The sequence below is a fragment of the Nycticebus coucang genome, chromosome 12, assembly GCF_027406575.1.
Source record: "Nycticebus coucang isolate mNycCou1 chromosome 12, mNycCou1.pri, whole genome shotgun sequence".
Lineage (NCBI taxonomy): Eukaryota > Metazoa > Chordata > Mammalia > Primates > Lorisidae > Nycticebus > Nycticebus coucang.
The window spans coordinates 59,876,501-59,903,459 of record NC_069791.1 but is presented as its reverse complement, the minus strand read 5'-3'; the positions used below and the strand labels follow the sequence as shown (position 1 = coordinate 59,903,459).

The 26,959-nt window shown below is 37.8% G+C and overlaps 1 protein-coding gene across 4 annotated transcripts in view; it reads left to right on the top strand.

The window, feature by feature from the left end:
• Positions 1–2,090: 2,090 nt before the first annotated feature.
• DCP1B (decapping mRNA 1B) overlaps positions 2,091–26,959 on the top strand; it is a 67,767-nt gene continuing 42,898 nt past the window's right edge. The window contains exons 1-3 of one of the 4 annotated variants that reach the window (XM_053556877.1): positions 2,091–2,334; positions 9,734–9,774; positions 13,612–13,739. In XM_053556877.1, the coding sequence (XP_053412852.1) occupies positions 2,185–2,334; positions 9,734–9,774; positions 13,612–13,739 (319 nt within the window). In that variant the 5' untranslated portion in view covers positions 2,091–2,184. Of the gene's footprint in view, positions 2,335–2,526; positions 2,580–8,440; positions 8,677–9,733; positions 9,775–13,611; positions 13,740–26,959 lie in introns of those variants that run through there. The other 3 variants (XM_053556878.1, XM_053556880.1, XM_053556879.1) reach the window with 3 other exon arrangements.

Here is a 26,959-nt window from a genome sequence, read left to right as displayed (position 1 = left end):
GACACCATGACACTCTACCCAGGGCAAGGGAATGTGATTCTATCTCAAAAAACAAACAAACAAACAAAAAAACAAATTATTGAGGACTCCTTCAAAGCACTCTTGTTTATGTGAGTTATATGTATCTATATTTATCCCACTGGGAATTAAAATTGATAATTTTAAATAGTGCTTATTTATTTCAAATAACAATAAAGCTATTAAATGTAAATAAAAATAACATTTTCATGAAAAATAATTTTTTCCAAAACAAAAAAAAAATGTGAGAAAAGTAGCATTACTAATATCTGGATTAATAAAAGTCAGCTAGATACTTATATCTGTTTCTGCCTAAAATCTATTGCTATGTTTGTTTGAAGTACACGAAGAAACTCCAGCCTCACACAGATAATATAGTTGAAAAGAGATAGGTGTTTTAATGACTTTTCAGGTAATTGTGGATATTCTTCTTGGATAACAGATCAAAACTTGGTAAGTGGTAGTTCCTCAAAGGTTAATTGCAATATGCTATCTGAAATCCTATCTATTAACTTTTCATATTATTATTATTTTTTATTAAATCATAGCTGTGAACTTTTCATATTCTGTTACATTAAAATCTATTAGTCCACCTTGTCATTGGATGGCTCTTTTATTACTTGTGCGTGATTATGTATGTAACATCAGACATTGCATTGGTCATTTGGAAAATACTGGACCACTGAGTTAAGCAGATCTTTCAGATGTTAACACTTTTCATTATACAATACTTTAAAAAATTGTACTGATTAATATCACCACTGATCTCATCAGAAAAGACTTTTAAGTATTGAGAAGCAGCCAAGCTCATAGCAGCAGATTTTCTGAATGTCTGTCTAATTCCAGCTTGAAGGCTCAAAAATTATCATTTGAAACAGTAATGGTCCCTTGATTTCCTGGAAGTGACAGGCATAATTTATTTATTTTTGAAAATGTCTGTCAAATACCTGTTTGAATAACCATAGTTTGCCCATTTCCTTTCAAAAAAAATAGCGTTTTGTGAAAATAAAAATAAAAACACTAACTCAGCTCACACCTCAAGGACAGAAGTATTATTTCCCCCAAAACAAATGTGGCACTTTGGTGTGCTGCAGACCTGCTTTATGCATACTTCTTGTTTTTTTTCTTTCTTTCTTCTTTTTTTTTTTTTTGAGACAGTTTCACTATGTCGCCCTCTGTAGAGTGCAGTTCTGTCACAGCTCACAGCAACCTCCAACTCCTGGGCGCAGGCGATTCTCTTGCCTCCGCCTCCCAAGTAGCTGGGACTACAGGCACCCACCACAATGCCCAGCTATTTTTTGGTTGTAGTTGTCATTGTTGTTTGGCAGGCCTGGGCTAGGTTTGAACCCGCCAGCTCTGTTGTATGTGGCCAGCGCCCTACCTGCTGAGCTACAGGCGCCGAGCCCATACTTCTTGTTTTTCCGTCCGGCATCTTAAAAAAAAGTGTACCCAAGGATAGAACTTTAATAAAATTAAAGTGCTTTTTCAAGAGCACTCTAAATTCACACTGGCTGACTTCCTTTTTAACTCAGAATGATGAGCAGTGAAGTATATATGGACTAGTAGCTGGCCTTGTCTCGTGTTAAGCCACCAGAACTTTTAACCACCACTGTTTGTAAATGTCATCACAGGGCGCAAGTCAAAGTAAGACTTAACGTTGTAAAGAAAATTGTTTTGACCTTTCAGATCCCCCTAAAGAGGCTCAAAACCACCAAGGAGTTCGAGGACCACACTTTGAGAAGCGCTGGGTATAAACACTTTCAAAAATCACACTTCTCCTTCTTTAGAGTTATTATTGCTTTTCCATCACTGAAGCACTGAAGACACGCCAAGGCGTCGAACACATCCAAAAGGGAAATCCTATCGCTCACGCAGCTCTAAGGTTCAAGCGGGAAGAAAAAAAGCTCTTTAGAAAAAAACCGTCCTCAGAAGGCAGGCATGGACTTGTTGCCAGTGGCAACGATCCGCAGCTGGCGGGAGCGCGGAAGTCGATTAGTGCTGCCTTGCGCCTATCTGCAGGGAAAGAGGGAGGGGCCCGCTGGACTTGGAAGGCCGCCCGGACTCGGGGTCGCGGTGGGTTTTCAGTTGCGAGGCGGCTCGCTCGTTCTGCGATCTATTGAGAGCGCCTTTCAAGAGCCCTGTGTAGATGTCGGGGAGGGAGGGAAGATGGCTGCCGTGGCGGCGGGCGGCCTGGTGGGGAAGGGGCGCGACATCAGCCTAGCAGCCCTGCAGCGCCACGACCCCTATATCAACTGCATCGTGGACGTGGCCAGCCAGGTGGCTCTGTACACTTTCGGCCATCGGGCCAACGAGTGGGTGCGTGCGGACGCGATGGGGCGGTGCAGACAGGGCTGGGTGGAGACTGGGGTCGTCAGATTGGGGTTCGAGTTCCGGTGCGGGGGAGGAGGGCGGATGCCCTCGAGGTGGGTGGATCTGGGCCTGCAGCCGAAGGTCTGGAGATAGGACTCCTGGGCCGGAGTGTTCTAAGGGAAGGGAGGCGGATCTGGGAAACCACACGGAGCTGGGGGAAAGACTCCTGCGCTGGGAGCCGGACCCAACGGGTACGGGATCCTGAGAGTTGAAGGAAAGAGGCCAGAAGACATGTGTGCTCGGAGAAAAGAAAGCAGAGTTCTGTGACAGTAACAGCGGCTCTAGGAGAGACAGGAATAGGAGACGAGTAAAAGTGGAGAGTTCTGTAACTCATTAAAAGAAATCAAGGCTTGAAAGAAACAATCTGAAGTTGTGAGCTTAGGGAAACACCAAGAGAAGACCCATCACCGGGAACTAAAAGGCAAAATAGAGCTGAGCCTAACACTTAGATCATAATATTCTTCAGAATATTATTGAACCACAGCTCACCAAGTTTGATAATTGGAGTTCATTTGAGAGCCCAGTTACTTTAGTGGTCTTTTCAAAACAGAGTCCCAAGAAATAATAATGCGATGAAATTTAATTTTCCTTACAATTAGAATAAGATAGGAACAGAGAACAGTTGAGTCCTGTTGCAGGACTTGCTACATGTAATTTTGTAACCCACCACTTATATGTACAGGGATGTAGTTTTATTTCTCTTTTCCTTGTAGTGATTTTTGTCGCAAACAGTATTCATTTCTCCATTTAATATTTTTCTATTATGTATCATATTATATGTGATATCTATCCATTGTCTTTAAATAAGTTGCAAAACAGTGTAAAGAAAGATGCTTGAATGGATTTCATATGAATTTTTAAAGTGTGCTCCAAATCCGTAGTCAACATCAAAACTTAAGGAAAGCATCAATATTGAAAAAATCCATGCTTTTTTTTGCAGTTTTTGGCCGGGGCTTGGTTTGAACCCACCACCTCCGGCCCCCCGGTGCCCCACTCCTTTGAACCACAGGCGCCCAAATCCATGCATTTTTAAATATACATTCACAAGCCTACTTATCTCCAGTATGGATCTTCAGCAGCTTGTAACTGACCTGAAAATCATTAGCACAATAACACAAAGATAAGCAAAAATGGGATAGAAGAGAAGAATTTTGGTTCAAGTTCTTCATTGAGGAAGTTTACTGAAATGGGCCTGAGAATTTGGGTCTGCTCTCCTAGTAGCCAAACCCAAAAGGGGAACAGGAAGAACTCTTTAATATTCTTTGTTCTGTAATAGGAAGCGTATCACTTGATCGAGAGAGAGGTTATTGGGCGGCGCCTGTGGCTCAGTTGGTAAGGCACCAGCCCCATATACTGAGGGTGGCGGGTTCAAACCCGGCCCTGGCTGAACTGCAACCAAAAAATAGCTGGGCGTTGTGGCAGGCGTCTGTAGTCCCAGCTACTCGGGAGGCTGAGGCAAGAGAATCGCTTAAGCCCAGGAGTTGGAGGTTGCTGTGAGCTGTGTGATGCCATGGCACTCTACCGAGGGCCATAAAGTGAGACTCTGTCTCTACAAAAAAAAAAAAAGAGAGGTTATTTTCCCCTAGTTTCTAAAGGGAATTTATCACCTGGGTTTTTAGGTAAATAACATTGAGCAACGTAGTGGACAGTTTCCTCCATGGTATTTAAAAAAAAAAAAAAAAATATATATATATATATATATAAAATATTCTACATAGGGCTGTTTTACGGCTCTATAGAAAAATGCCAAAGGTATAATGTCATAATTCTGTAAAAGTAATTATGTAATAGATAAGAAACAGGGATGTATAATTCTGTAAACTGACTTGACACTAGGATTAGCATGTGGAGAATCCTGAGAAATCGTTAATATATGAGTAGAGCATTTCTCTTGAATAACAGTTGTTTCCTATAGGCTTTGACAGTTATCTGTGTGATAGATACCCTTTAAAATAGTTGCAGAGGTTTTCTAGATAATGGGTGAAGTCCATCAACAAAAGCCTTATCAAGAGGCAGAAGTGTCAGAATGCATTGTTTATAGGAGTTATGTTTTCCCTGCTTCCTGGACTTGTTGCCTTCAGACAGAGCATAATTGATTCAGGAAAAGGTCATCTTTCAAAGTATTAATCTTCAAGGCTGGGTTAGCCAGAAAGAGAGAGTGAGAGACCTAGTTCAGCTATAGAGCAGTTGCTGGAGGCAAACAAATCGTCACCACTGTCTCCATTCCCAGGGTCTCTGGATGGGAGCTGTTTGAAAGTAAAAGTATAAAAGACAATCTTGAGAGTGAGGAGAAGGTATTGGCAAAAAGGCAGGTGATAATGTATTATTGCACTGAAAACAGATGAAAAAGGACTTCAAGCACTCAAAGGAGGAGAAGTTAAGAATGAACAGTGGATGGAATGGACTGCTTTAAAGAAGGGTTAAGGAAGATTATGTCATACCTAGAACAGGAATCCCCCTTTGCCAGGATCTTAAGATTGCTCCCCCTAAATACCTATGTGTCAAATTGATATTATACCCTTGGTACTATTTTCCACTTCAGTCCTCAGGTATTGGCTCTCAGCTGCTGTTGATTTTGCCCTCAGGTGACATTTGGCAGTATCTGGAGGGTCATTGCGCTAGGGGAGGGTGTAACTGGCATCTATAAATTAGAGGCTAGGGTTGTTGCTAAACATTCTACAATACATAGGACAGACCCCATAACAAAGATTTACCTGGCCCCAGACATCAAACATGCTGAACTCCAGTAACTGCCTTAAAGTGACTAGCACCTGTGTTTCTACCTGGTATTTTGCTAAGTTTTCTGTGTAGCAGAATAACTCAGAGTTGAAAAGTACAAACTGCCAAATTGAAACCTCTGGATAATGAGGCCCAGGTATTTGATACTGTGGGAAGCTTTAGAGCAGTGGTTCTCAACCTTCCTAATGCCGTGGCCCTTTAATACAGTTCCTGTGGGTCGTGACCCACACAGGTTGAGACCACTGCTTTAAAGAGGCAAACTTGGAAGGATAAATTGAGACCTACTTTTTAATTATCGTAGAGTAATCATTAGAGATTGCTTTGAGTTGATTCAAAAGTGTCAAACTGCTGAGCCCTAATAATTTGCAAAACAGCTCTGTTTTGTATTTTACTTTGTTATTTTGAATTTTTTATGTTGACTTTTGAGCTGCTTATTTCTTTAGCATTTGTTAGATTTTATTATAGAGTATAATATTAAATCATTAAATTGTACTTTTAAAATTAAAGCTAAAATGCCCCAAGATTGTGAACTGCTACTTTAACATAAAGTCCTCTTTACTTGGAGGATTTAAGGAAGATATAATAATATCTTGTTTTAGGCCAGGTACAGTGGCTCACACTACCTGTGATCCTAGCACTTTGAGAGACTAAGGCTGGAGGATTGCTTGAGTCCAGATTCAAGACCAGCCTGAGCAAGAGCAAGACTGTCTCTACAAGAAATAGAAAAGTTAGCCAGGTATTACACCTTATAGTTCCAGCTACTGAGAGGAGATGGAGCAGGAGAATGGCTCGAGTCCCAGAGTTTGAGATTGCAGTGAGGTAGGCTGATGCCTTTGCATGCTTGCCTGGTTCACACAGTGAGACCCTGCTTCAAAAGAAAAAAAATCTTGTTTTAATTTTTCCCTATACCTCCTGCCTTGAACATTGCTCAGAAGAAAAAAAATCTGATTGTCCTTAGCTAACTATGGAGGGTCTAGGAATTTTAGCTGGTTTAGTCATTATACAAAAGAAATTTTATGTTTTCAAAGCCCCTTTTATCCAGGTACCATAGAACACTTAAAAATATGTTTTTTCAGGCCAGGCACAATGGTTCACACCTGTAATCCTAGCACTCTGGGAGGCAAAGGTGGGTGGATTGCTTGAACTCAGGTGAGACCAGCTTGGGCAAGAGTGAGACCCTGTCTCTAAAAATAGCCAGGTGTGGGTGGCACCTGTGGCTCAGTGGGTAGGGCACTGGCCCCATAAACCGAGGGTGGCAGGTTCGAATCCAGCCCTGGCCAGCTAAAACAGCAGTGACAACTGCAACAAAAAAAATAGCTGGGTGTTTTGGCGGACGCCTGTAGTCCCAGCTACTCGGGAAGCTAAGGCAAGAGAATCGCCTAAGCCCAAGAGCTGGAGGTTGCTGTGAGCTGTGACACCACGGCACTCTACTGAGGGCCACAAAGTGAGGCTCTGTCTCAAAAAAAAAAAAAAAAAAAAAAAAAGGAATTGCTTGTATGGGCCAGGTGAGGTGGCTGGGGCCTGTAATCCTAACACTTTGGGAGGCCGAAGTGGGTGGATCTCTTGAGCTCAGGAGTTAGAGACTGGCTTGAGGAAGAGTTGAGACCCTGTCTCTACTAGGAAAATAGAAAAATTAGCTGGGCATTGTGGCAAGTACCTGTAGTCCCAGCTACTTGGTAGTCTGAGGCAGGAGGATCTCTTGAGCTCAAGAACTTGGGTTTGTTGGGAGCTATAAGGATGCCAGGGCACTCTACCCAGGGTGACAAAGTAAGACTCTGTCTCTGAAAAAAAAAAAGGGATTCCTTGTTATGAGTTAGGGTATAATTCTAGGTTCTTGAATTACCTTGCACATTCCCTACACCTCCTGCCCTAATTCTGGATTTTTCAAAACTAAAAGATGGCATTAAAGGACTTTTTTTTAAGGAAAGGGAATTACTATTATTATACAGGGGGTTCCTAAAGTTGCCATATGTAGGGAAAATGGGAAATTGTAGTTAATGTAGGGTTTTTTTTTTGTTGTTGTTGTTTGTTTGTTTGAAACAAGAGTCTCACTGTGCTGCCCTTGGTAGAGTGCTGTGGTGTCACAGCTCACAGCAACCTCCAGCTCCTGGGCTTAGGCGATTCTCTTGCTTCAGCCTCCCAAGTAGCTGGGACTACAGGCACCCACCACAACACCCGGCTATTTTTTGGTTGTAGTTGTCATTGTTGTTTGGCAGGCCCGGCCTAGACTCAAACCTGCCAGCTCCGGTGTATGTGGCTGGCATCCTAGCTGCTGAGCTTAAGGCGCTGACGCTAAATGTAGGTTTATTTACAAAATATTCATTGTATAATATTAACAAAATATCCTCTACGTGTGGGTCACCCCTTTGTAAAAGAGGTTACCTTTAGCTAAAATTTCTCATTTTCCCTATGTATAGTGATTTTAGCGGTGACTTTAGGGGTGACTTTTGGGACACCTTGTACATCAAGAAAGAAAGGAAACAAGTTAAGCTATTTAGCTTTATATGTGCAAGTGCATATAAGTATCCTGGCTTGGATCAACTAAGCTGATCAACTTATCAAACTAAGTTGAATGGGTCCAAGGTCAAATGTTAGAAGGCAGAAAATGTTTTGATGTTGTGGCAGTTCATCTTGATAATACACAGAGGTTGTTCAGGGGCCTAGTTCCGTCACCTGTATCTTGGCTTCAGTTTCCTAACCTTGTAATGGATAATGCTAAATATTTAGTTTTTACAAATTTATTCTTAAGGGCCTATTGGACTCAAATACTTGCTGACTGCAACAGGTAACCCCCCCCCAACAGGTTCTGGGGGTGATGGATTTAGTAATTCTTAGTACCTACAGGGTAGTCAGGATATAGATTTCTCAACAGGTAGGAATTAACCACGTTTTTATACAAAGAAAGATAAGAAGTAATGTTTCTGTATATGTTTTTTTCATTTTGCCTCAAAATATTTTTCAAAGTACGGTGGCAGATGGGCCACATTTGAGAAATGAGGACACGTCACAGTACATTGGAGTGATTTATGGAGACTTCATAGTAAATCCAGTTTAAGCACAAACTCCTTGCCTTTCTTAATTATGCTTATGTGTTAGAGAAAGTACTGGCCAAAATTGTTTTAACTGTTGTTAAGTTCTTTATTTCTAATTGCATAGTTTATAATAAACATCTTAAGATTAAAAATTTGTTTACTAAGTATTGATGTTTTTCATAGCTATTTACTCTTGAAAAACAATGTTTGCTGATAGTTTGATATGATTTGTGCCATAGTAGATTTTGTTTTCATGACTCCTAATATAATTTTATATGCAGAGAATATGTTATTGAACTAAGGCAGTGGTTCTCAAACTAGCACATATCAGAATCACCTGGATGGCTTAATGAAAACAGATGGTTGGGCACCACCTCCAAGTTTCAGAGTCAGTAGTTTTGGGCAGGAGCCCAAGAATTCTAACAAGTTCCAAGTGATGCTGCTGCTGCTGATTTCAGGACCCCACTGTGAGACCAACTGAACTAAAATGAAAAAGAAATTTGCTGGAATTACATGAGTATGTGAGAGGATCATGCTTCTAATTTTTTGTGTGCCTTTTAAAAATTATTTTGATGTACATGTTTTTCTTAAAGAGTGTATTTTTAACCAAAATTAGAGTACTTAAATTCTGAATGATTATGGTAATAGATATTAAAAAAATTGAGACTTTAAATAGAACATTGAAATTAAACCATGTAAATAACAGCAGTTCATTTAACATTTTGAATTATAGCAGTCTGAATAGTTAAACAGATGGAAACATATGTATATATGTAATATATATAAGTGTGTGCATAGTAGTGATGAACATTGTCATCAGTGCCAGTGTTCCTGCCTTTGGGAAAATAAAAAAGAAATGCCAGATGAACTAACTGAACTATTTTAAGTTTATTCCCTCCCCCAGATTTTCTCTGTCAAATTCGAGTCCTAACTTGGTAATACTTCTAACTTTATTTCAAAGATCTTGGGTCAGAACTTGACTCTGAATATCCCACCCTAAGTAGGTGATAGATTCATCTGAGAACTCTGTGGCGTCATTGTTCTCTCTATCCAGCAGTCAAAGTAGAGATACTGGCAGATGATCTGCTTTCCTGAGTGACGGGATATGGCGAGAAAAGGAACCTGAGAAACAAAGTGCAGGATAATGAAACACAGGCACAAGTGATTTCTTCAGCTGCTGCTACCCAAGTTGGTGGATGCAGGAACAGGCAGCACACTTTTATCTTCTCTTCTTTCTAAGGAAATCCATGCAGCATACTTATTTTCTCATTGTTTCAGCTAGAGATTTGTTGCTGTCCTTGTAGTTGGTGAAGAGAGATAATGATGGTTTATTTTGTAAATGACCAAAGGAAGACCGCTTCCTGCTGCTTAATCAGCAGAGTCACAATTACGGTGTAGAACCCGCTTTCTCCTTTTCCTCAGAATAACTCCTCATGTTGTGTATATTTGGCCCATTGCTGTTTTTCACCTACTTGAAGTTAGATATAATTCCCATTCTATTTTATAAGAAGTTTATGTTCTCTCCCTCTTTGAATGAAGAATATATACATATGTTGTGTGTTTTTATTTTTTAGGAGAAGACTGATGTGGAAGGAACCTTGTTTGTTTATACAAGGTAAGAGTATTTGACTTTTATAAAGAAACTGACAATCTTTGAAATAGTGTTTTAGCTCAGTTATGTCACTCTTCAAGTGCAGCTTTATTTGAAGAAGTAAAATAACTAAATCTTAGTTTGAAATTATTAGTTGACACAGCAAGGAAATATTGAATATTGTCACTTGGTATGTTCTGAAGAAAATTAATTTGAGAATATAATTTAAACTTCACTGTCAATGATCTGAAATCTTTGTGCTCTATTTAAAAATAGTGTTAAATATTTATGCTTTGATTCAAATGAAAGGTACAAAGTTCTTGAATATAATGCATTGGTGAGGAGCTAGAACACTAGGAAGAATATTATTTAATCAATATTTGGAAAAAGGTTTTATCGATCACCCTTCCCCTACCCTTGACTGTTAAAAAAAGATCCAAAATTGAAGATGTCTTTCAGCCCTGCATTGTCTAGTTAATAGAAGATGTTTTAGGATAGATTTTTAAAACTCATTTTTTTTACTAATTTCTTTTATTAGGTATTGTTAACATTCCAAGTACATGCAGAGGAGTATAGTATATATGTTGGCCCAATATCTGAACTTTTTATTCACATAAGCATTCACATTAAATGGCATAGCCAAAGCCCATCACCTGCAGTGGGGGACAAAGATGAAATACACAGGCCTAGTACAAACCCTAATGGGGTAACAGCTTCACTGGGGAGATAAGAATACATACACACAAGTATATTTTCTTTACACATATATTCCTATTTAAAATAAACCGTAAGTCAGCATAGACTATCCTAAGTGCCGGTGGATAGGTTATAGGCAATGAGTACACTGCTGTGCTCATGGAAGGCTTTATAGAATGAAGGGTCTTGAGTTGGGCCTTAGGAATAGGTAAAACTTAACCTTGCCCAGAGGAGCAGGAAGGGCAGTCCCAACAGAAGAGTGGTGGGACAGAGGCCTAGACTGTCCTGTGAAGGAACACTTAGGAAAACGACTCAGGTGCAGAGTATTTATGTTGGTTTATATTAGTTAACAAGGGTAAGGAGATTTACTGGCTCGGAATGGCAGACTAAGGATTTTGAGATTTCTTTTCTTAGCGGTAAGGGGTCATGGACAGCTTATGAACAGCTTATGAACAGCACATGTGACAGTGTTATGAGAAAGCATATAGGGCAAGTTAGCATCTTAACATTATGAGGATACATGTGGTTCTGGAAGACATTGAGAAAGATTATTGCGGTAGAGTAGATGTGCAATGGTGAGAATCTGGACCGGAAGGATAGAAGTTAAAATGCAAAGGGCATTGGAAGACTGCAGGTATAGAGGAATGGTGAAATTAAAAAATAACATTAATATTTTGAATATGGAAGACTGAGGGAATGACAAAAGTATTCATAGAGTGCTAGCAAGGAAGTAAACAATTTGGTTTGAAGATAAGTCTTCATTATATTTTGAAGTAGTAGCAGGACATTCAAGTAGAGGTAGCCACCCACAAAGGCTAGGGGTGGGGATGGAGGTAGAATATGGAGTGATTTGTTAGTTGAAACCATGAGAGAGAGTGTTCTCTGAAGGAGTGAGTATGAAGAGGAAACTGATAGGAGTGAATGGTTGTGTTTTAGGACCCACAAGGATGCAAGGAAGAGTTAGCTAGAAAGATAAAAGCAGGACTAGAACAGGACAAAGAGGCTTGTTGTGGGCACAGTGCAAGAATGATGGAAGTTAGCAAGGAAGGGAGGTCTGTTCCAGTGGAGGCAGCAGTGGAATGGGAAGGAATGGATGGTGAGGCCAACGGACCTGGGGACAAGGGGGTCAGATTCTTCCGAGTCTCAGGGCAACAGTGGGAGCACCACTGGCATGCTAGTTTACATTATCTTCCCAAACATCCAAAGCTCCAGCGCATGCCACTGAGTGAGTTGATTCAGTGCAGTATGACTGCTCTTGAGAATCTCAAAGTGTAAAAAGGGAACCAAGCATTTGAACACTACTATGCGCCACACACTCGGGATGCATTCTCATTAATTTCTTCCAACAAGTATTGATTTTGAGAAGTGAAAGAAAAGACGTATTAATATGTATTAATGATTGTTTTTAGGGACTTTTAATGGCCTTTTTTTTAAGAAATGGAAGAGTAACAGTTCTACAAATATTATTTTCCCTTTTGAGCCCAAACCAAATGTAAGTTTACGTTTTCAGGTGTTTCTTAATATATTCCAAGTCATTAATGAAGCTGTCAGTCAAACAAATGATTAAATTGAGAAAAATAATCCATTCCTAACTTTTAATCTCTTCCCCAAGTCTAACTCCTCAAGAATAGGCCTTCCTGCTCTCCTGCAAAAAAACCCCCACTGGATTCTAGTGTGTTAAATAAAGACTTTCTTCAAAAGAGAATGACAGAAGGCACATAAAATCAGAAGGGAGCTTTGGTACAGGTAATGGCATTGCCAGTGACGTAGTTTGACTTCTCTTCAGAAGTTGCTTTAGAACACTTGACATAGTTATCCCCTGGTCCTGTTTTTATAAATTGTGAGACAATATATACCCATACTATTAAAGAGGTGAGATCCAATTGTGATAATGAAATGTGAATAATCAAATTCTGCTCGTATAAAAACACTTAATCTCATTTAAAAAATGATTACTTTATTTCCTCCCATGGTTTCCTTTCTGTAATAAAGAATTCATAGAGACACCCACTGGTGATTTTTGAACTTGACACTTAAAGAAGGCCCTCTAACAGAGCTCTTTAGGAGTACGCTTTCATTCTTCCTCTGAGTTTAAACGGAAATGATTATCATGATTATTTCTGGTATTTATGATATGCCTACCACTATTTTAAGGCAGGCAAGGATTACCTCCTGTCAATTTTAAAATTGGAGTTTCCAAAAGAAAATCCTATTAGTGTTAGCGTAGCTGTGTTTAACTTCTTTATTCACATCAAATGTTTAGAGGTCAAGTAAAACTAAGATATAACCACCTTTTCTTCCTGTTGCTTATAACATTTCCATGGGTTTGTTAATAACAGCCCTAGCACCCTAGTTTAAAGTAAATAATGAATTCTGCTTGCTTCCGTTTCAGCGTGTAAGTGGTGGTGTGTATGATGTTTCATTTGTCACCCGAAGTCACCCAGTTGAATGACTATATGGCTATCCCCCAAGGGTAGACAACTGTACATGTAGTTGTTAGTGTTTATACTCTGTGTAATTATTGGGTTCTTGCTGCCTGGCAGAGGAGACATGCAGGGCTTATTGAATGAAATGAAAAGAAAAAGTCATTAACTGCCACATTTTTATGCAGAAAAACTTGATAGTAGTTTGTACATGAAGCTGTTTTCCTTATATTGAAGAAAACAAAATATCTGCCCTTTGCACTGTTACATAAACTTTTGTTCATACAGTATCTCTTCACAAGTTTATTGACCAGAGTTGCTTCATTTCTTAAGAGATTTTGCAGCTTTCAATTTTAGACCAACATTAACATTTTCTTTTATAATTATGACATACGCTCTATGTTAACTGCTCAAATTCTTTAAAAGTATCTCTCAGTAACATTTTTTTTCTGCCTTAAAGGAATTTACAACCTAGATAGGGAAATAAAATACATACACTTACCCAAATAGTTAAAGAAGTATGTTACCAAAGGAATGATTGTGACAATCAGACTGTACTGCCTATGAAGGAGAACACAAGTGATTCCCATGGTGAAAGAGATACTGTACTGTGTACAATTTGCGTTTGTGTATGTATATATATACAAAAAGGTTGAGAGTCACATCAGAATACAGTTGACTGGAAGTGTAGTGTACTGAGCAAATTGTCTTTTGATTTCCCCCAACCCCTTGTGATTTTTAGGTCTGCTTCTCCAAAGCATGGATTCACCATTATGAATAGGCTAAGCATGGAAAATAGGACAGAGCCCATTACTAAAGACCTGGATTTCCAACTCCAGGACCCTTTCCTTCTCTACAGAAATGCCAGATGTGAGTTTTTCTTAATCCGTTGGGTAGTGTTACCTCTGAAGTGTGACCCAGTATTTACACTTGTAAGAGTGTCCGCCTTTGTGTTTGTGTTTAGTAGCGTGACTCTATGTTAGTTTGGGAATTGCATGCCTAATTAAGGGAATAGTTTCTTCTTTGGAAAAGTTGAAGAGAATACGTATATAATATATCTTCAAACCCTATCTTCTGCAGCTTCACCAATTTGTAGTATGAACCTATCATTGATTTTAAGCCTAAGCAGGGCTGGTTGAGGTAAATTCTTGGTCAGGAAACTGCAGAAGGACACAGGTGGTGCCACTGAACATAGAATTAATGCTTCAGCTAGTAGCACTTTTTCCTTATGAATCTCTTTTGGCTGAATGTACTGATAAACTGTTGGCGGGAGAGAGCCTATATTCTAAAAGTGTTGTCTTTGAATACAAAGAAAATGAAAACTCAAAATCCAAAGGATTTCTTTTTGTCATTAAGAATTTAATAATCCTCTGTGATGCTGAAGTTATGGTAGGTAACTAAATCATCCTTGTCAGATCTGAAATGAGGTAGCAATCACCTAATATTCTGTCTCTATTTTACTCTCATACTTTATCTGACGACTTGTGCTGGACTGTTGGGCAGTCCAGAGAAAGATTGATGAAAATATATCAATTTGGGGGGTAGCTCTATACACAGAAAACAACAACGTACTACTCAATCTGTAAATGTGTGTGGAACACATGCACTTGTGCTTTGTGGATAGCTTTCAGAAGCTATGTGGAAAGAGTTAAGAAATGTTTTCTGCATTGTTGCCATCCTACACTTTGAGCTCAAGATAACAAGAATTTGCCTTCTGTATACCATTCAGTGCATTTTCAATAATGGATGTAATATAAATAATATTTGACATTTTAACTATAACGAATTAGTTTGAAGTAAATATAGCATCATATTTAATGCACATTTACTTTTACTTATATAATTAAGTTGTCATGATAGGTAGCCATCCTATTTAGAGAATACAGTTAAATTTTTATGATAGAAAAAAATTAAAATTGTAACATGACTTACTAATGGTAGGTCCTGTGAAATGTAAGTTTTACAATATAAAGGAATATTCTGTTTTCTCTTCCTGTTTCTTTGCTGGAAGGTATACTTTATCAGTTATAGCTTATAGTTTGAATTGTTTGTATGCTTTATAGTTGTGTCAAATTTTATTTGCTTTTTTGAGATTAGATTCTATGCCAAATTAATATGTAATTGAAATCCTAATTTTAAAGAACATAAAAATACAGAATAAATGAATATTAGTGATCCATGATAATTATTTTTGATTGCTTTTATTGGTTAGATACTTGGATTAGTCAGTACAGATAATACTTTATTTTAAATTCCTGTTGTGGGCCAGGTGCAGTGGCTCATGTCTCCACTCTTGGAGGCCAGGACGGGTGGATTGCCTGAGCTCATAGGTTGAAGACCAGCCTGAGCCAGAGCGAGACCCCATCTCTAAAAGAAAAATAGCTAGGCATTGTGGTGGGCACCTGTAGTCCCAGCTACTCGGGAGGTGAGGCAAGAGAATCACCTGAGCCCAGGAGTTTGAGGTTGCTGTGAGCTGTGACACCACGGCACTGTACCGAGGGTGACAACGTGAAATTCTATCTCAAAAAAATAAAATAAAATAAATTCCTGTTGTATATTATATCAAGTAATACACCGAAATACAAAATTACAAGGTGTCTTTAATAATATGGATTTTAAAATAATTTTCCTAAGTCCTAATAACTTCAGATCTAAGAAACATATACTAAGCCTCACCTTAGTTCTGGATATATGTTGTCTGGTGTGGCTGTTGAGCACTTGAAATATGGCTAGTCTGAATTGAGCTGTGCTGTGAGTTTAAAATATACACAGGTGTTCAAAGACTTACTACAAAAAAGGAAAAGAATGTTTAAAAAACTCAATTTTATATTAACATGTTGCAATTATATTTTGGATATACTGGGTTAAATAAAATAAAATTAATTTCACCTGCTGCTTTGCATTTTTTAATATAAAATTGCATATATGGCTCACATTTGTAGTTTAGAGTTTTACTGAATGCCACTGTTAATAGTTTCATTTATTTATTTTACCATATTTAATAATCATTTAAATTTATTGTATTTAGTAATTACAACTTAATAGGACAGACATTTTCACTGCCGTTTTGCAGATGAGAAAACTGAGGCTAGTGAGGTAGCAGGCAGCGTACACACCCTCAGATTCTAGTTCCAGCCCCATTGCTTTTTCTACCCTACCTCTGTTGTTCTCTCTACTAGCATGAGTGCAAATCGAATTACCATAAAAAAGAAATGAAATAGGTTGAACAATAAAGAATGGAATGGATCTATTTACTCATCTGGGTTCATTTTGCCTTTATTTTTTTCCCATCCTTAGTTTCTGATACTGATTACCTTTGCAGTAAAAGTCATTTGGTCTTTCCTTATTTATTTACAAAAGTCTTTTAATACCTGGCATCAGAAATACACAGAAAAGTTTACCGCAGATGCTGTCAGTCTCGGATACCTCTTAAATGTGTTTATAAAGTGCACATGTTGTGTAATAATTGCATTTGGTTTACATATTCTTTGATGACATATAGAATATTATTCTTTGGTGTGTCACACTTTATGGGGGCAAGACATAATTGCAAGAGGGACTTTGCCTAACAAATGCAATCAGTGTAACCTGGCTTATTGTACCCTCAATGAATCCCCAACAATAAAAAAAAAAAAAAAAAAGAATATTATTCTTTGGACAAGGAACTCAGCTTGCTCCGCCTTCTAAGAAAGCTGTGTTCCCTCAAGATCTGTCTAATCAAGAATCTTTATATGGTCTTGGCATTTCACATTGGTCTGTGTGTGTCATAGACCATATTTGGGCATTTCAGGGAGACAGGTAGAGTTAATACACATTTATGTGAGTTTTCTCAGCTTTCTAGGTGCATTAGGTTAAAAAAAAAAGTGGTGTCTAAGGATATAATTTCCCCTTTGTAGAATTTAGAAATTTAGAAGAGAAAAAAAATCCCAAATTTTCTTTGTTTAACTAGCCAAGAAAAGATGGTTGATAAGTAAATCTGAATGTAATCAAACACAAAACAGGCTTTTTATTACAGAAAAGGGACTACAGTTAACACTGTGTTGTAATGGGGTTTGACTTGCATAAGCTTTACTAAGTTAGCTGTTAAAGTTAGGGCAAACAATCCAATCTTGCATTTATTGACCAAACATGTACTGAGCATTTACTTTCTTCCAGACACTGTATTACGGTTTTATAGGGGTTATCACATTTAATTCTCATAACTTCTTCTTGGAAATACTGTTATTCCTGTTTTAAAAATGAGGATACTGAATTTGAAGGGATTATGTAATATACCATGGTACATGACTGTTTTGAGGGAAACACCATTTGAACTAAGAAAGCCTAACTTTAAGACCCCAGGCCCAAGCAGTGAAGTGCTAGCAGGGAATAATGCATTTGAGCAGAGGTTACTTTTTAAGAAATACTTAATCTTTTTAATATATAGTCCAAGGTTAAAAAAAGCAAGTTTCTTTTTAGAGTTGAGATTCAAAGGTATCTTAGTTATTAGAGAAGAGATCAAATAAAAGTAATCAAATAAAAACAAATTTAACAAAAAGCTGAATTTGACGACTTCTTTTATATTATTTCCCTATATTAACTATTTACTGTGTTTTTCACTTCACAACTAAATCAGATTTTTAGCATATGGAAATAAATTTTAGAGATACATTTTCCCAAATGCAATACTTAAGATAAGAGACTGATAGCAATGACAGGAAGATTTCAGAGCCAAACTAACATGTTGAATATATGTATTATGATATTGTTGATGATTACATGGTTAGAATGAAATTCTTTTTAGATGCTTGATTTCATTGCAAACATAAGCTTAGAGTTTAGACCAAATCAGAAAAGACACAATCCAGATATTTAGGATCAAAGCTATTTTCAAAAACTCCACCTAAGTTTTAAAGGGAATTTACTATATTGGGCGGTTTGTATTCAAAAAGAATACAAGGACAATTTAAGTTCTTTATTGCCATTTGTAGGATCTGGGGAAAATAAATAATGGAAATGGCACAATGAATGAAAATGATTATTACAGGTGGTCCCTATCTCATAAATAGGCCATGTTCTAAAAGTTCCCTTTTAAAGTGATTAGTTGGTGAATTTTTGGTTAAACATGGCTGATGGGGCACACTCCTCTGGTTCTCCTGAAATCTGTTGAAATGACAGTTAAGAAATTTAAAAAAGACATAAATCCATGAGGGTGGAGGATACAATTCATGGAAAAGGTGGCATAAGCATAAAAAAAAGACATGCTATGATGTCTTTATTGTTCACAACTATTAACTTTGCCTCCCGGCAGAAGATTACATATTTCTACTTTGTTGATGTTAGGCTTGATACATGATTTGGTTCTTCTCCCCACTGGCCCACTCTGCAGGAGAATATTATGTACTCACGCTCTGGAATGCAAGTTCATGGCTACATGAATTGCTATGGACAGTGAAATGTGGTCGAAAGTGAGATGTGTCACTTTTGAACAGATATTTTAAGAACCGGCTCAGGATTCACTGTGCCCCTTTTCCCTCTGCCATGGTGACCAGCAGTGTTTTAGGAAGAGGCTGCTCTGTCAGCCTGGGTTCTAAAACAAAGATAATATGGCATAGAGGTAAAAGTGACCCATGATGAACGTGCATTATGTACAAGAAATAAACCTTTGTCACTGTAAGCCATTCAAATCTTGGGGTCATTTGTTACTGTAGCATAATTTGGGCTATTGCCGATAATACACAAACCAGCCAGGAAGAAGGAGATCCAAACATAGGATGGGTTAAAGGGTTTCAAGAGCAGTGGTGAAGAAGAATCTCTAATGACCCCTGTACAACTGGGTAGAGCCTGTGCAACTAGACATCAGTCAGTGTAAATAAAGTCAAAGGATGAAGGATGCAGGCATGGTATTTAAGAAAAAATGTACAACTGATACTTTGAATCTATTAGGATATTTATGTTACTTTTTAAGAGTTTGGTGATGATATAAGGAGTACTGAAAACTAAGAGGGGGACACACCAAAAGAAGCTGCTTCTTAATTCCTAGGAAAACAAAATATTGTGCAAGGAAGGAGATGTAAGCATAGTACACCACGTGGCACTGCAGATCATGATACTAGCTACATTATAAAAACAATACGAGGGTGATAAATATATTGGAAGGATGGGGCAAAGTTTGTGTAGGTGAGAGAGAGAGAAAGGGGGAATTTGTATTATAAGAACTAAATCCTCTTCAGTCAATTGAAAAAATCAAGAAGTAGGCTCGGTGCTCGTAGCACAGTGGTTATGGCGCCAGCCACATACACTGAGACTGGTGGATTCGAACCCGGCCCAGGCCAGCTAAACAACAATGACAACTACAACAACAAAAGAAACAAAAATAGCCAGGTGTTGTGGTGGTTGCCTGTAGTTGCAGCTACTCGGGAGGCTTAGGCAAGAGAATCGCTTAAGCCTAAGAATTTGAGGTTGCCGTGAACTGTGACGGCACAGCACACTACCAAGGGCGACATAGTGAGACTGTCTCAAAAAAATAAATAAGAAGTAGTGTAAATACAACATATGGGAAAAGAGATTTAACTACCAGAAGAAAAGTTGGATGAGAGCAGAAATAACTGTCATAGATACAATTAAGGTTACTTTTAGAGAGCAGTAATCAAGAGTGGAATGGCTAGAGAAGAATTCTGTTATTTGTTGTTATAAACTTTATAGTATTATTTAAGTTTTAAAATTATGTACATGTATTATTTTGATAAAAGTTAAAAATATAATTGGATATCAAAATGCATTCTCTCAAAAATTATTTTATTGGTAGTTAGGTTTCTAAGTCAACTAGCGAAAGTCTTTTAAGCTCAGTGTGCACCAAAATAATAAATGTTAAGAGTAAAACTTATATAGACTCCAAGAGTATATCTTCTCAGCAGCAGGGCAGAGAACTTCTAGTGCCTACTTATATTGACAAATCATTTGTAAAGTTAGGAGTCCTGTAAATTGCTTTTTGTAAAGTAAACTGAAGTCTTCACGGCCAGTTGCTAATTCTCAGTAACAGGGTGCTTTTACGGCCCTCTCCCCCTTCCCATTCCCACTTCCATTCCAGTTCAGGCTTTCATCATGTGTTAATTGGGGTGTTTTATAACCTCTCATAGCAAAAAGGGGTTGAACTTCTGGCGTCATCCAAAACTTCTAGGGTGAGTTCACTACAATATATTTCTCCCACTGGTTACAAGTAAAAGTTCTGGACAAATTACAGAAGCAATTAACTGAGGGCTCTGGAAGTAAATAACAGGCATATTGGGGAGGATGGTCAGGATGTGAAGAAAAACTGGTATGGTGGTGAGTTTCCTGGCGTTAGTCTTTCCTCCTGTATCTACTAGCTTTGACCCAAGAGTGGCCTATGCCACAGAACTAGACAAAAATAGCAAAACCTGGGACAAACCCTTCTTTCTAACCTCAAGACGAGGGAAATAGACTCCTGTGAGCCACAGAGTGGGAGAAGTCTTCTCCCCTCTCTTTCCCCCTGTCTCTTTTTCTCATCTAGGCCCACCCAGGAGCCAGTTGCAGTGCAAAGCTGAACTGCCACTGTGGTGGTGATGGCGGTGGCACAGGCCCCTAAAATCTTAAGAAAGAGCCTGTCTCTGCTTTTTAGAAGAATGAGAGTAAGGGCCCCTGTGGTCTGAAGAGGGCGAGGGAAATCCTGTTATATATTTTTATCTTTCTTTTCTCTTGCTGCACTGATTTCCTGATGGTGTGAGGGGCTAAGATTTTCTAGCCGGAAGACTGGAAAAAAGGGGCTCCTGAGAATTGGAGAGTAAGGGAGGATTTAGGGGTGAGACTAGATAAAGATACCCCACATCTGTGTATGAACTCACACAAGTTCTGGGTTCATCTGTGAGCTACATACATGTAACAAAACCAAAGAAACAGCAGCATCTCTGAGAATAATCTGCAGTATAAACCACTATGTCAAATTCCAGACTAAGGGGCAGACTCAGACAGCTTTGAAAATGGCCCTGACACGGGAGTCATAGCCCACAGATGGCAAGACAAGAGCTTCTAATGTAAACCTAACCAAATAAATTACCTTCTCAAACAAAATCAATATTCTTTCAAAGATTTTAAGAGGAATCTGAGTCTCACAACATAATCAAAATGTCCAGAATACAAACCAGAGTTACTAATTATAAAATGAACCAGAACAATATGCCCAACTCTCAAGGGAAAAATCGATGAACAGATGGCTACCTTGAGGTGTTCTGGATGTTAGAATTATAAGACAGTGACATTGAGGCCAGGCACAGTGGCTCACGCTTGTAATTCTAGCACTTTGAGAGAGTTGCAGGAGGACCTGTGTTACTATGCTCTGTGGGGTAAAACTGAATACCTTTGAAATAAACGGAAAGATAGAAATCCTCAGCGTGGAAATGAGTATAAAAAGGAACGAAATGGAAAATTTGGAACTGAATATACTATTCATTGACAGCAGAATGCAGATGACAGAGGAAAGAAGGGTCAGTGAACTTGCAAATCATTAGAAATTTTTAAACCTGAAGAATATAAAGGGAAAAGATTCTTAAAAATTGGTCAGAGCGCCGTGTGTGGTGGCTTACACCTGTAATCCTAGCACTCTGGGAGGCTGAGGCAGGTGGGTTGCTTGATTTCAGGAGTTTCTGGCCAGCCTGAGCAAGAGCAAGATCCTGTCTCTACTAAAAATAGAAAAACTAGCTGGGTGTAATGTGCATGCCTATAGTCCTAGCTACTTGAGAGGCTGAGGCAGGAGGACTGTTCAAGCCCAAGAGTTTGAAGTTGCTATTAGCTCTGATGACATCACGACATTCTGTCCAGGGCTATAGAGTGAGACTGTGTCTCAAAAAAAAAAAGGACTGAGCTCTAGAAGTCTTTGGGGCAGTATCAAAAAGTGTATATTTGTGTGTTTGAAGTCTAATAAGAAGAGAAAAAGATTAATGTAGAAAAAAATTTGAAAAAATGATAGCTGAAAACTCTCTAAATCTGGTAAAAGAAACAAATAGCTCAGTGAGTAGGTCACTGGCCCCATATACCGAGGATGGTGGGTTCAAACCCAGCCCCAGCCAAACTGCAACAAAAAATATCCAGGCGTTGTGGCGGGCGCCTAGTCCCAACTACTCGGGAGGCTGAGGCAAGAGAATCGCCTAAGCCCAGGACCTGGAGGTTGCTATGAGCTGTGACGTCATGGCACTCTACCGAGGGCGACAAAGTAAGACTCTGTCTCTTAAACAAACAAACAAAAAAAAGCAGATAGATTCAAGAAACTCATTGAATCTGCTAAAAGATAAACCCAAAGAAAACTATTGCTATATAATATGACATTTAATCGTAATCAAACTGCTTAAAAAAACCCAAAGATTTAAAAAGAATCTTGAGAACAACCAGAGAAACATGATACATCATATATAGGAGAACTAGGTTGTGAATGGTTACAGATTTCTCATCAAAAACCATGGAGGCCAGATGAGAATGGAATGTTTTAAAGTTCTGAAATAAAAGAACTATCAATCTAGAATTCTGTTCAGCAAAAATATCTTAGGAATGAAAGTGAATTTAAAACTTCTCAAAGGAATATAGAAAGAATTCTTTGCCAGAAGACCTGCTCTAGAATAAATGCTTCTTTTGAAGTTCTTCAGACTGAAGGGAAATTTCAAGGGGAAGTTGGAACTGCAGGATGAAGTAAGGGAAGAACAATAAACTAGTAAATATGTAGGTAATTATAATAGACTTTTGTTCACCTCTTGAGTTCCTGTGACTGTGGAAAGCAAAAGTTAGGACATTGTCAGGAGGGTGTTCAGTGTATATGGATGTGATACATGTGACAAAAAGGGTGGGTAAAGGGACCTATATAGTTGTAAAGCGTTTACATTTTGTTTGAAGTGGTAAAATTAAGTAGAACTGTGAAAAGTTAAGAAAGTATATTGTAATTCCTAGAATAACCACTAAAAAGAAATAGAGATAGCCAATAGATAAAATGGAACACTAAAAAAATGCAAATAATCCAGAAGAAAGGAGGTAATAGCAAAGGAAAAAAAATAAAAAATAAAATGGTAGATCTAAATTCTACCATATCAATAATTATATTAAATGTGTATGCTCTCATTATAATGACTAAAGGGGCAGAGATTGTCAGATTTGATTAAAAAGTCATGACTCAACTATATGCTTTATACAAGAAACCTACTTTAAATGTAATGATGTAGGTAAGTTAAAAGTAAAAGGATGGAGAAAGATATACCATGCAAATACTAATGAAAAGAAAGCTGCTCTCTTCCTTGGCAAAACTTATGGAGGTGGCAGCCCTCATCTATTCTGCATAATGACTGTCCTCAGATCCCTTCTGAAGCCGAAGATCATTGGAAAGAGGACCAAGAAGTTTATCTGGCATCAGTTAGACTGATAGGTCAAAATTAAGCAGGGTGGTGCCTGTGGCTCAAAGGAGTAGGGCCCCTGCCCTATATGCCAGAAGTGGCGGGTTCAAATCCAGCCCCAGCCAAAAACTGCACAAAAACAAAAACAAAAATTAAGCATAACTGGTAGAAATCCCAGAAGTACTGACAACAGGGTTTGGAGAAGATTCAAGGGCCAGATCTTGATGCCTGACACTGGTTTATGGGAGCAACAAGAAAACAAAGCATGTGCTGCCTAACGGTTTCTGGAAGTTCTTTGTCCACATTGTCAAGGAGCTGGAAGTGCTGTTGATGTGCAACAAATCTCAGTGTGCAGAGATTGCTCTCATTTATTTCCTCCAAGAACTGTAAAGCCATTGTGGAAAAGAGCACCAATCCCAATGCCAGGCTTTGCAGTGAAGAAAATGAATAGACAGCTCATGTGCACATTTTACTTAATGTTTAACTAAAACCATAAAAATTGCAAAAAACAAACAAAAAAAACTGGAGTAGATTAATTTCAGTCGGAGTAGAAATCAGAACAAAGAAAATTACCAGGGATAAAAAGGGACATTACTTAATGATACAATGGTCAATTCATCTAAAAAGCATAACAATCATTAATTGTGTGCACCTAGCTACAGAGCTTCAAAATGTGTGAAGCAAAAAGAGGACTAAGAAGAGAAATTTTATTTTTAATCTGCAGTTAGACTTGAAGACTTCAGTACTCTACTTTTTTGTAAATCATAGAGCAAGGGATTGAAAAACAGTAAGGGAAAAAAAGACCTGAACAACGACATCAACTCCACATAATTGACATTTATATAACGTTCCTCCCAACAGCAGCAGAATGCACATTCATCTCATGTGCACGTGAAACATTGACCAAGATAAACTATCATGGGTCATAAAGCAAACCTCACAAATTTTTTTTTTTGTAAAGACAGAGTCTCACTTTATCGCCCTCGGTAGAGTGAGTGGCGTCACAGCTCACAGCAACCTCCAACTCCTGGGCTTAAGCGATTCTCTTGCCTCAGCCTCCCGAGTAGCTGGGACTACAGGTGCCCACCACAATGCCCAGCTATTTTTTTTTGTTGTTGCAGTTTGGCCTGGGGCCAGGTTGGAACCCACCACCCTCCATATATGGGGCAGGTGCCCTATCCACTTAGCCACAGGCACCACCCAAACCTTGCAAATCTTTAAAGAGTTGAAATCATAACAGAGTATGCTCTTGGACCACAAAGTAATTGAATTAGAAATCAGTAGCAGAAAGACATCAGGAACATCCCCAAATATTTGGAACTTAAACAATTTACTTTTAAGTAACCTATATGCCAAAGAAGAAAGAAAATTAGAAAATATTTGAACTGAATAAAAATGAAAATACAACATGTCAGGTGCAAATGAAGTTGGACTTGGAAATTTATAGCATCAAATACTTGGATTAGAAAAGAAGGAAGGTCTTAAATCAATAATTCAAACTTCCACCTTAAGAAAATAAAAGGAGAACAAATTAAACCCTAAGCAAGCAGAAGAAAGGAAATAAAAGAACAAAAATCAATGAGATAGAAAAACGATCAGTGAAATCAAAAGCTGATTCTTTGCAAAGAGTAAATAAAACTGCTAAACGTGTAGCCATACTTATGAAAGAAAAAAAGACACAAATTAGCAATATAAGGAATGAGGGAGGGGTTATCTACAGGCATTACAAGGATAATGAGGGAATACTATGAACTACTCTATGCCTATAAATTCAACCACTTATATGAAATGGACTAATTCCTTGAAAAACACAAATCATCAAAATTCACTCAAGAAGTAATAGGTAACCTGAATAGTCTTGTACCTATTAAAGATATAGAATTCGTAGTTAAAAATCTTCTAACAAAGAAAACTCTAAGTTTGGATAGTTTAAATGTTGAATTCTACCAAAGGAAGCAATCATACCATTCATTCAAGGGAGGAATAATACCACTTACATACCATCTCTTTCAGAAAGTAGAAGAGGAGGGAATATTTCCTGACTCATTTGAGGTCACAGTTTACCTTTGTGGCCGAGTCTGCTATGACTTTTGCACACTCTCCTAATCTTGCAACTAAACACAATTGCATACACACTTTCCCAGAATGTTCTTATACCCACACTTTTAAATGTTTTTATTTTCTCCTAGAATTCTCCCCTTCATCCTGACCAATCTGTGCCAGATAAATTCTGCTTATATTTCAAAACCCAACTGAAACTTTACCTCCCTGGATGTTGTGGTTCTCTATCTAGCTGTGATATCTCACTGCAAATACATGTTTTTTATTTGTATGTCTCCTGTGTTAACTTGTGTAAGTATTTATTGAGCCTATTAATACTGATTCTATGCTGGGTTTGGGAAGTTCCATAATGAATAAGACACATCCCTTCCCTCTTAGAGTTTATTGTGCTGGCACAAAAGACAGACATACAAGCATATACAGGGAGTCCATAAAGTTTGTGTGTGATTTAAAATAGTACTTTTTTGACACCCTGTGTATTCAAAATAATATGCTAAATGCTGAGCTAGTTGTACTTACAATTTACCCCATATATAATATTTGTCCTTATTATTCTGATAGAATGCAAGCACCTTCAGGACAAGGTTATCTTTTTAACTCCCCTCTAGCAGTTAATTCTGTACAGTAAGTGTGCACAGTTAAATATTTGCAGTGAGCACCAAGTTGCTTTTATTGGATTTCTTTAATCAAAGCAACTAATAAAACTTAACCTAAAATTTCATAACTATTTCTTTAGTTTTCTCCTTTGAGGGGGCGTTAGCCAACAGGCATTAAGCAAACCTTAAATACTGTGTGGTTCTTGGGTAGGTAGAAACTCAAAGCAATAAATAATTTTAGCAGCTTACATAGGAACTACCCTGGTTAATTTCACATGGAGAGTAGTAACATTTACCTAAAAGGTGCTAGACGTGAGTTATGAAAATGGCATACATCTTCATCATGGGAAATTTAATAGTTCTAGGGAAAGATATATAATGTGGGAAAATGTTAATTTTGTTTATGTAAAATAAGACGATATGTGTAGCATGTATACAATGATATAAATGTTATTTATAGAACTTTATTTAAATTCTAAAAAGTATTTTCTAGGGATAGTCCCTTCAATTTGTCTTACTCTTATTGAGATACTGTGATTTGATATTTAAGAAGTCTATTCATATATCAAACTTGATATTTTAATTATGATACATGAAGACAGGTTATGTCCCTGTTTTCCCATGGCTCAGTTAAGCTATGGTCATGTGGTTTAACAGTAAGGCTTAGGCTACAGATATTTTATGTGCAAATGAAATAAATTTTTTTTTCAGTTTTTATAGATGCAACCACACATGTAACTCTTTATTAAAACAGGTAGTATAATGTTAATGTTTTAAACATTATATTTAAATTGAATCTTGTGAGCATAAAAGAAAAATAATAAATTATACCTCACCAAAAGTAAAAATGTCATCAAATTAAAAACTCTGTTCTTCTTAAGATACCTTTAGGAAAATGAAAAGGCAAACCACAGAATGAGAAAAACTATTAAGAACAGGGACATACACCTGACATAGGACTATATTGGGAATATATAAATAACACTTAGAAGTTAATAATAGGGAGACAAACAAGCCAATTTAAAAATTGCAAAATATTTGAAGTACATGTTAAAAAGAAGATATA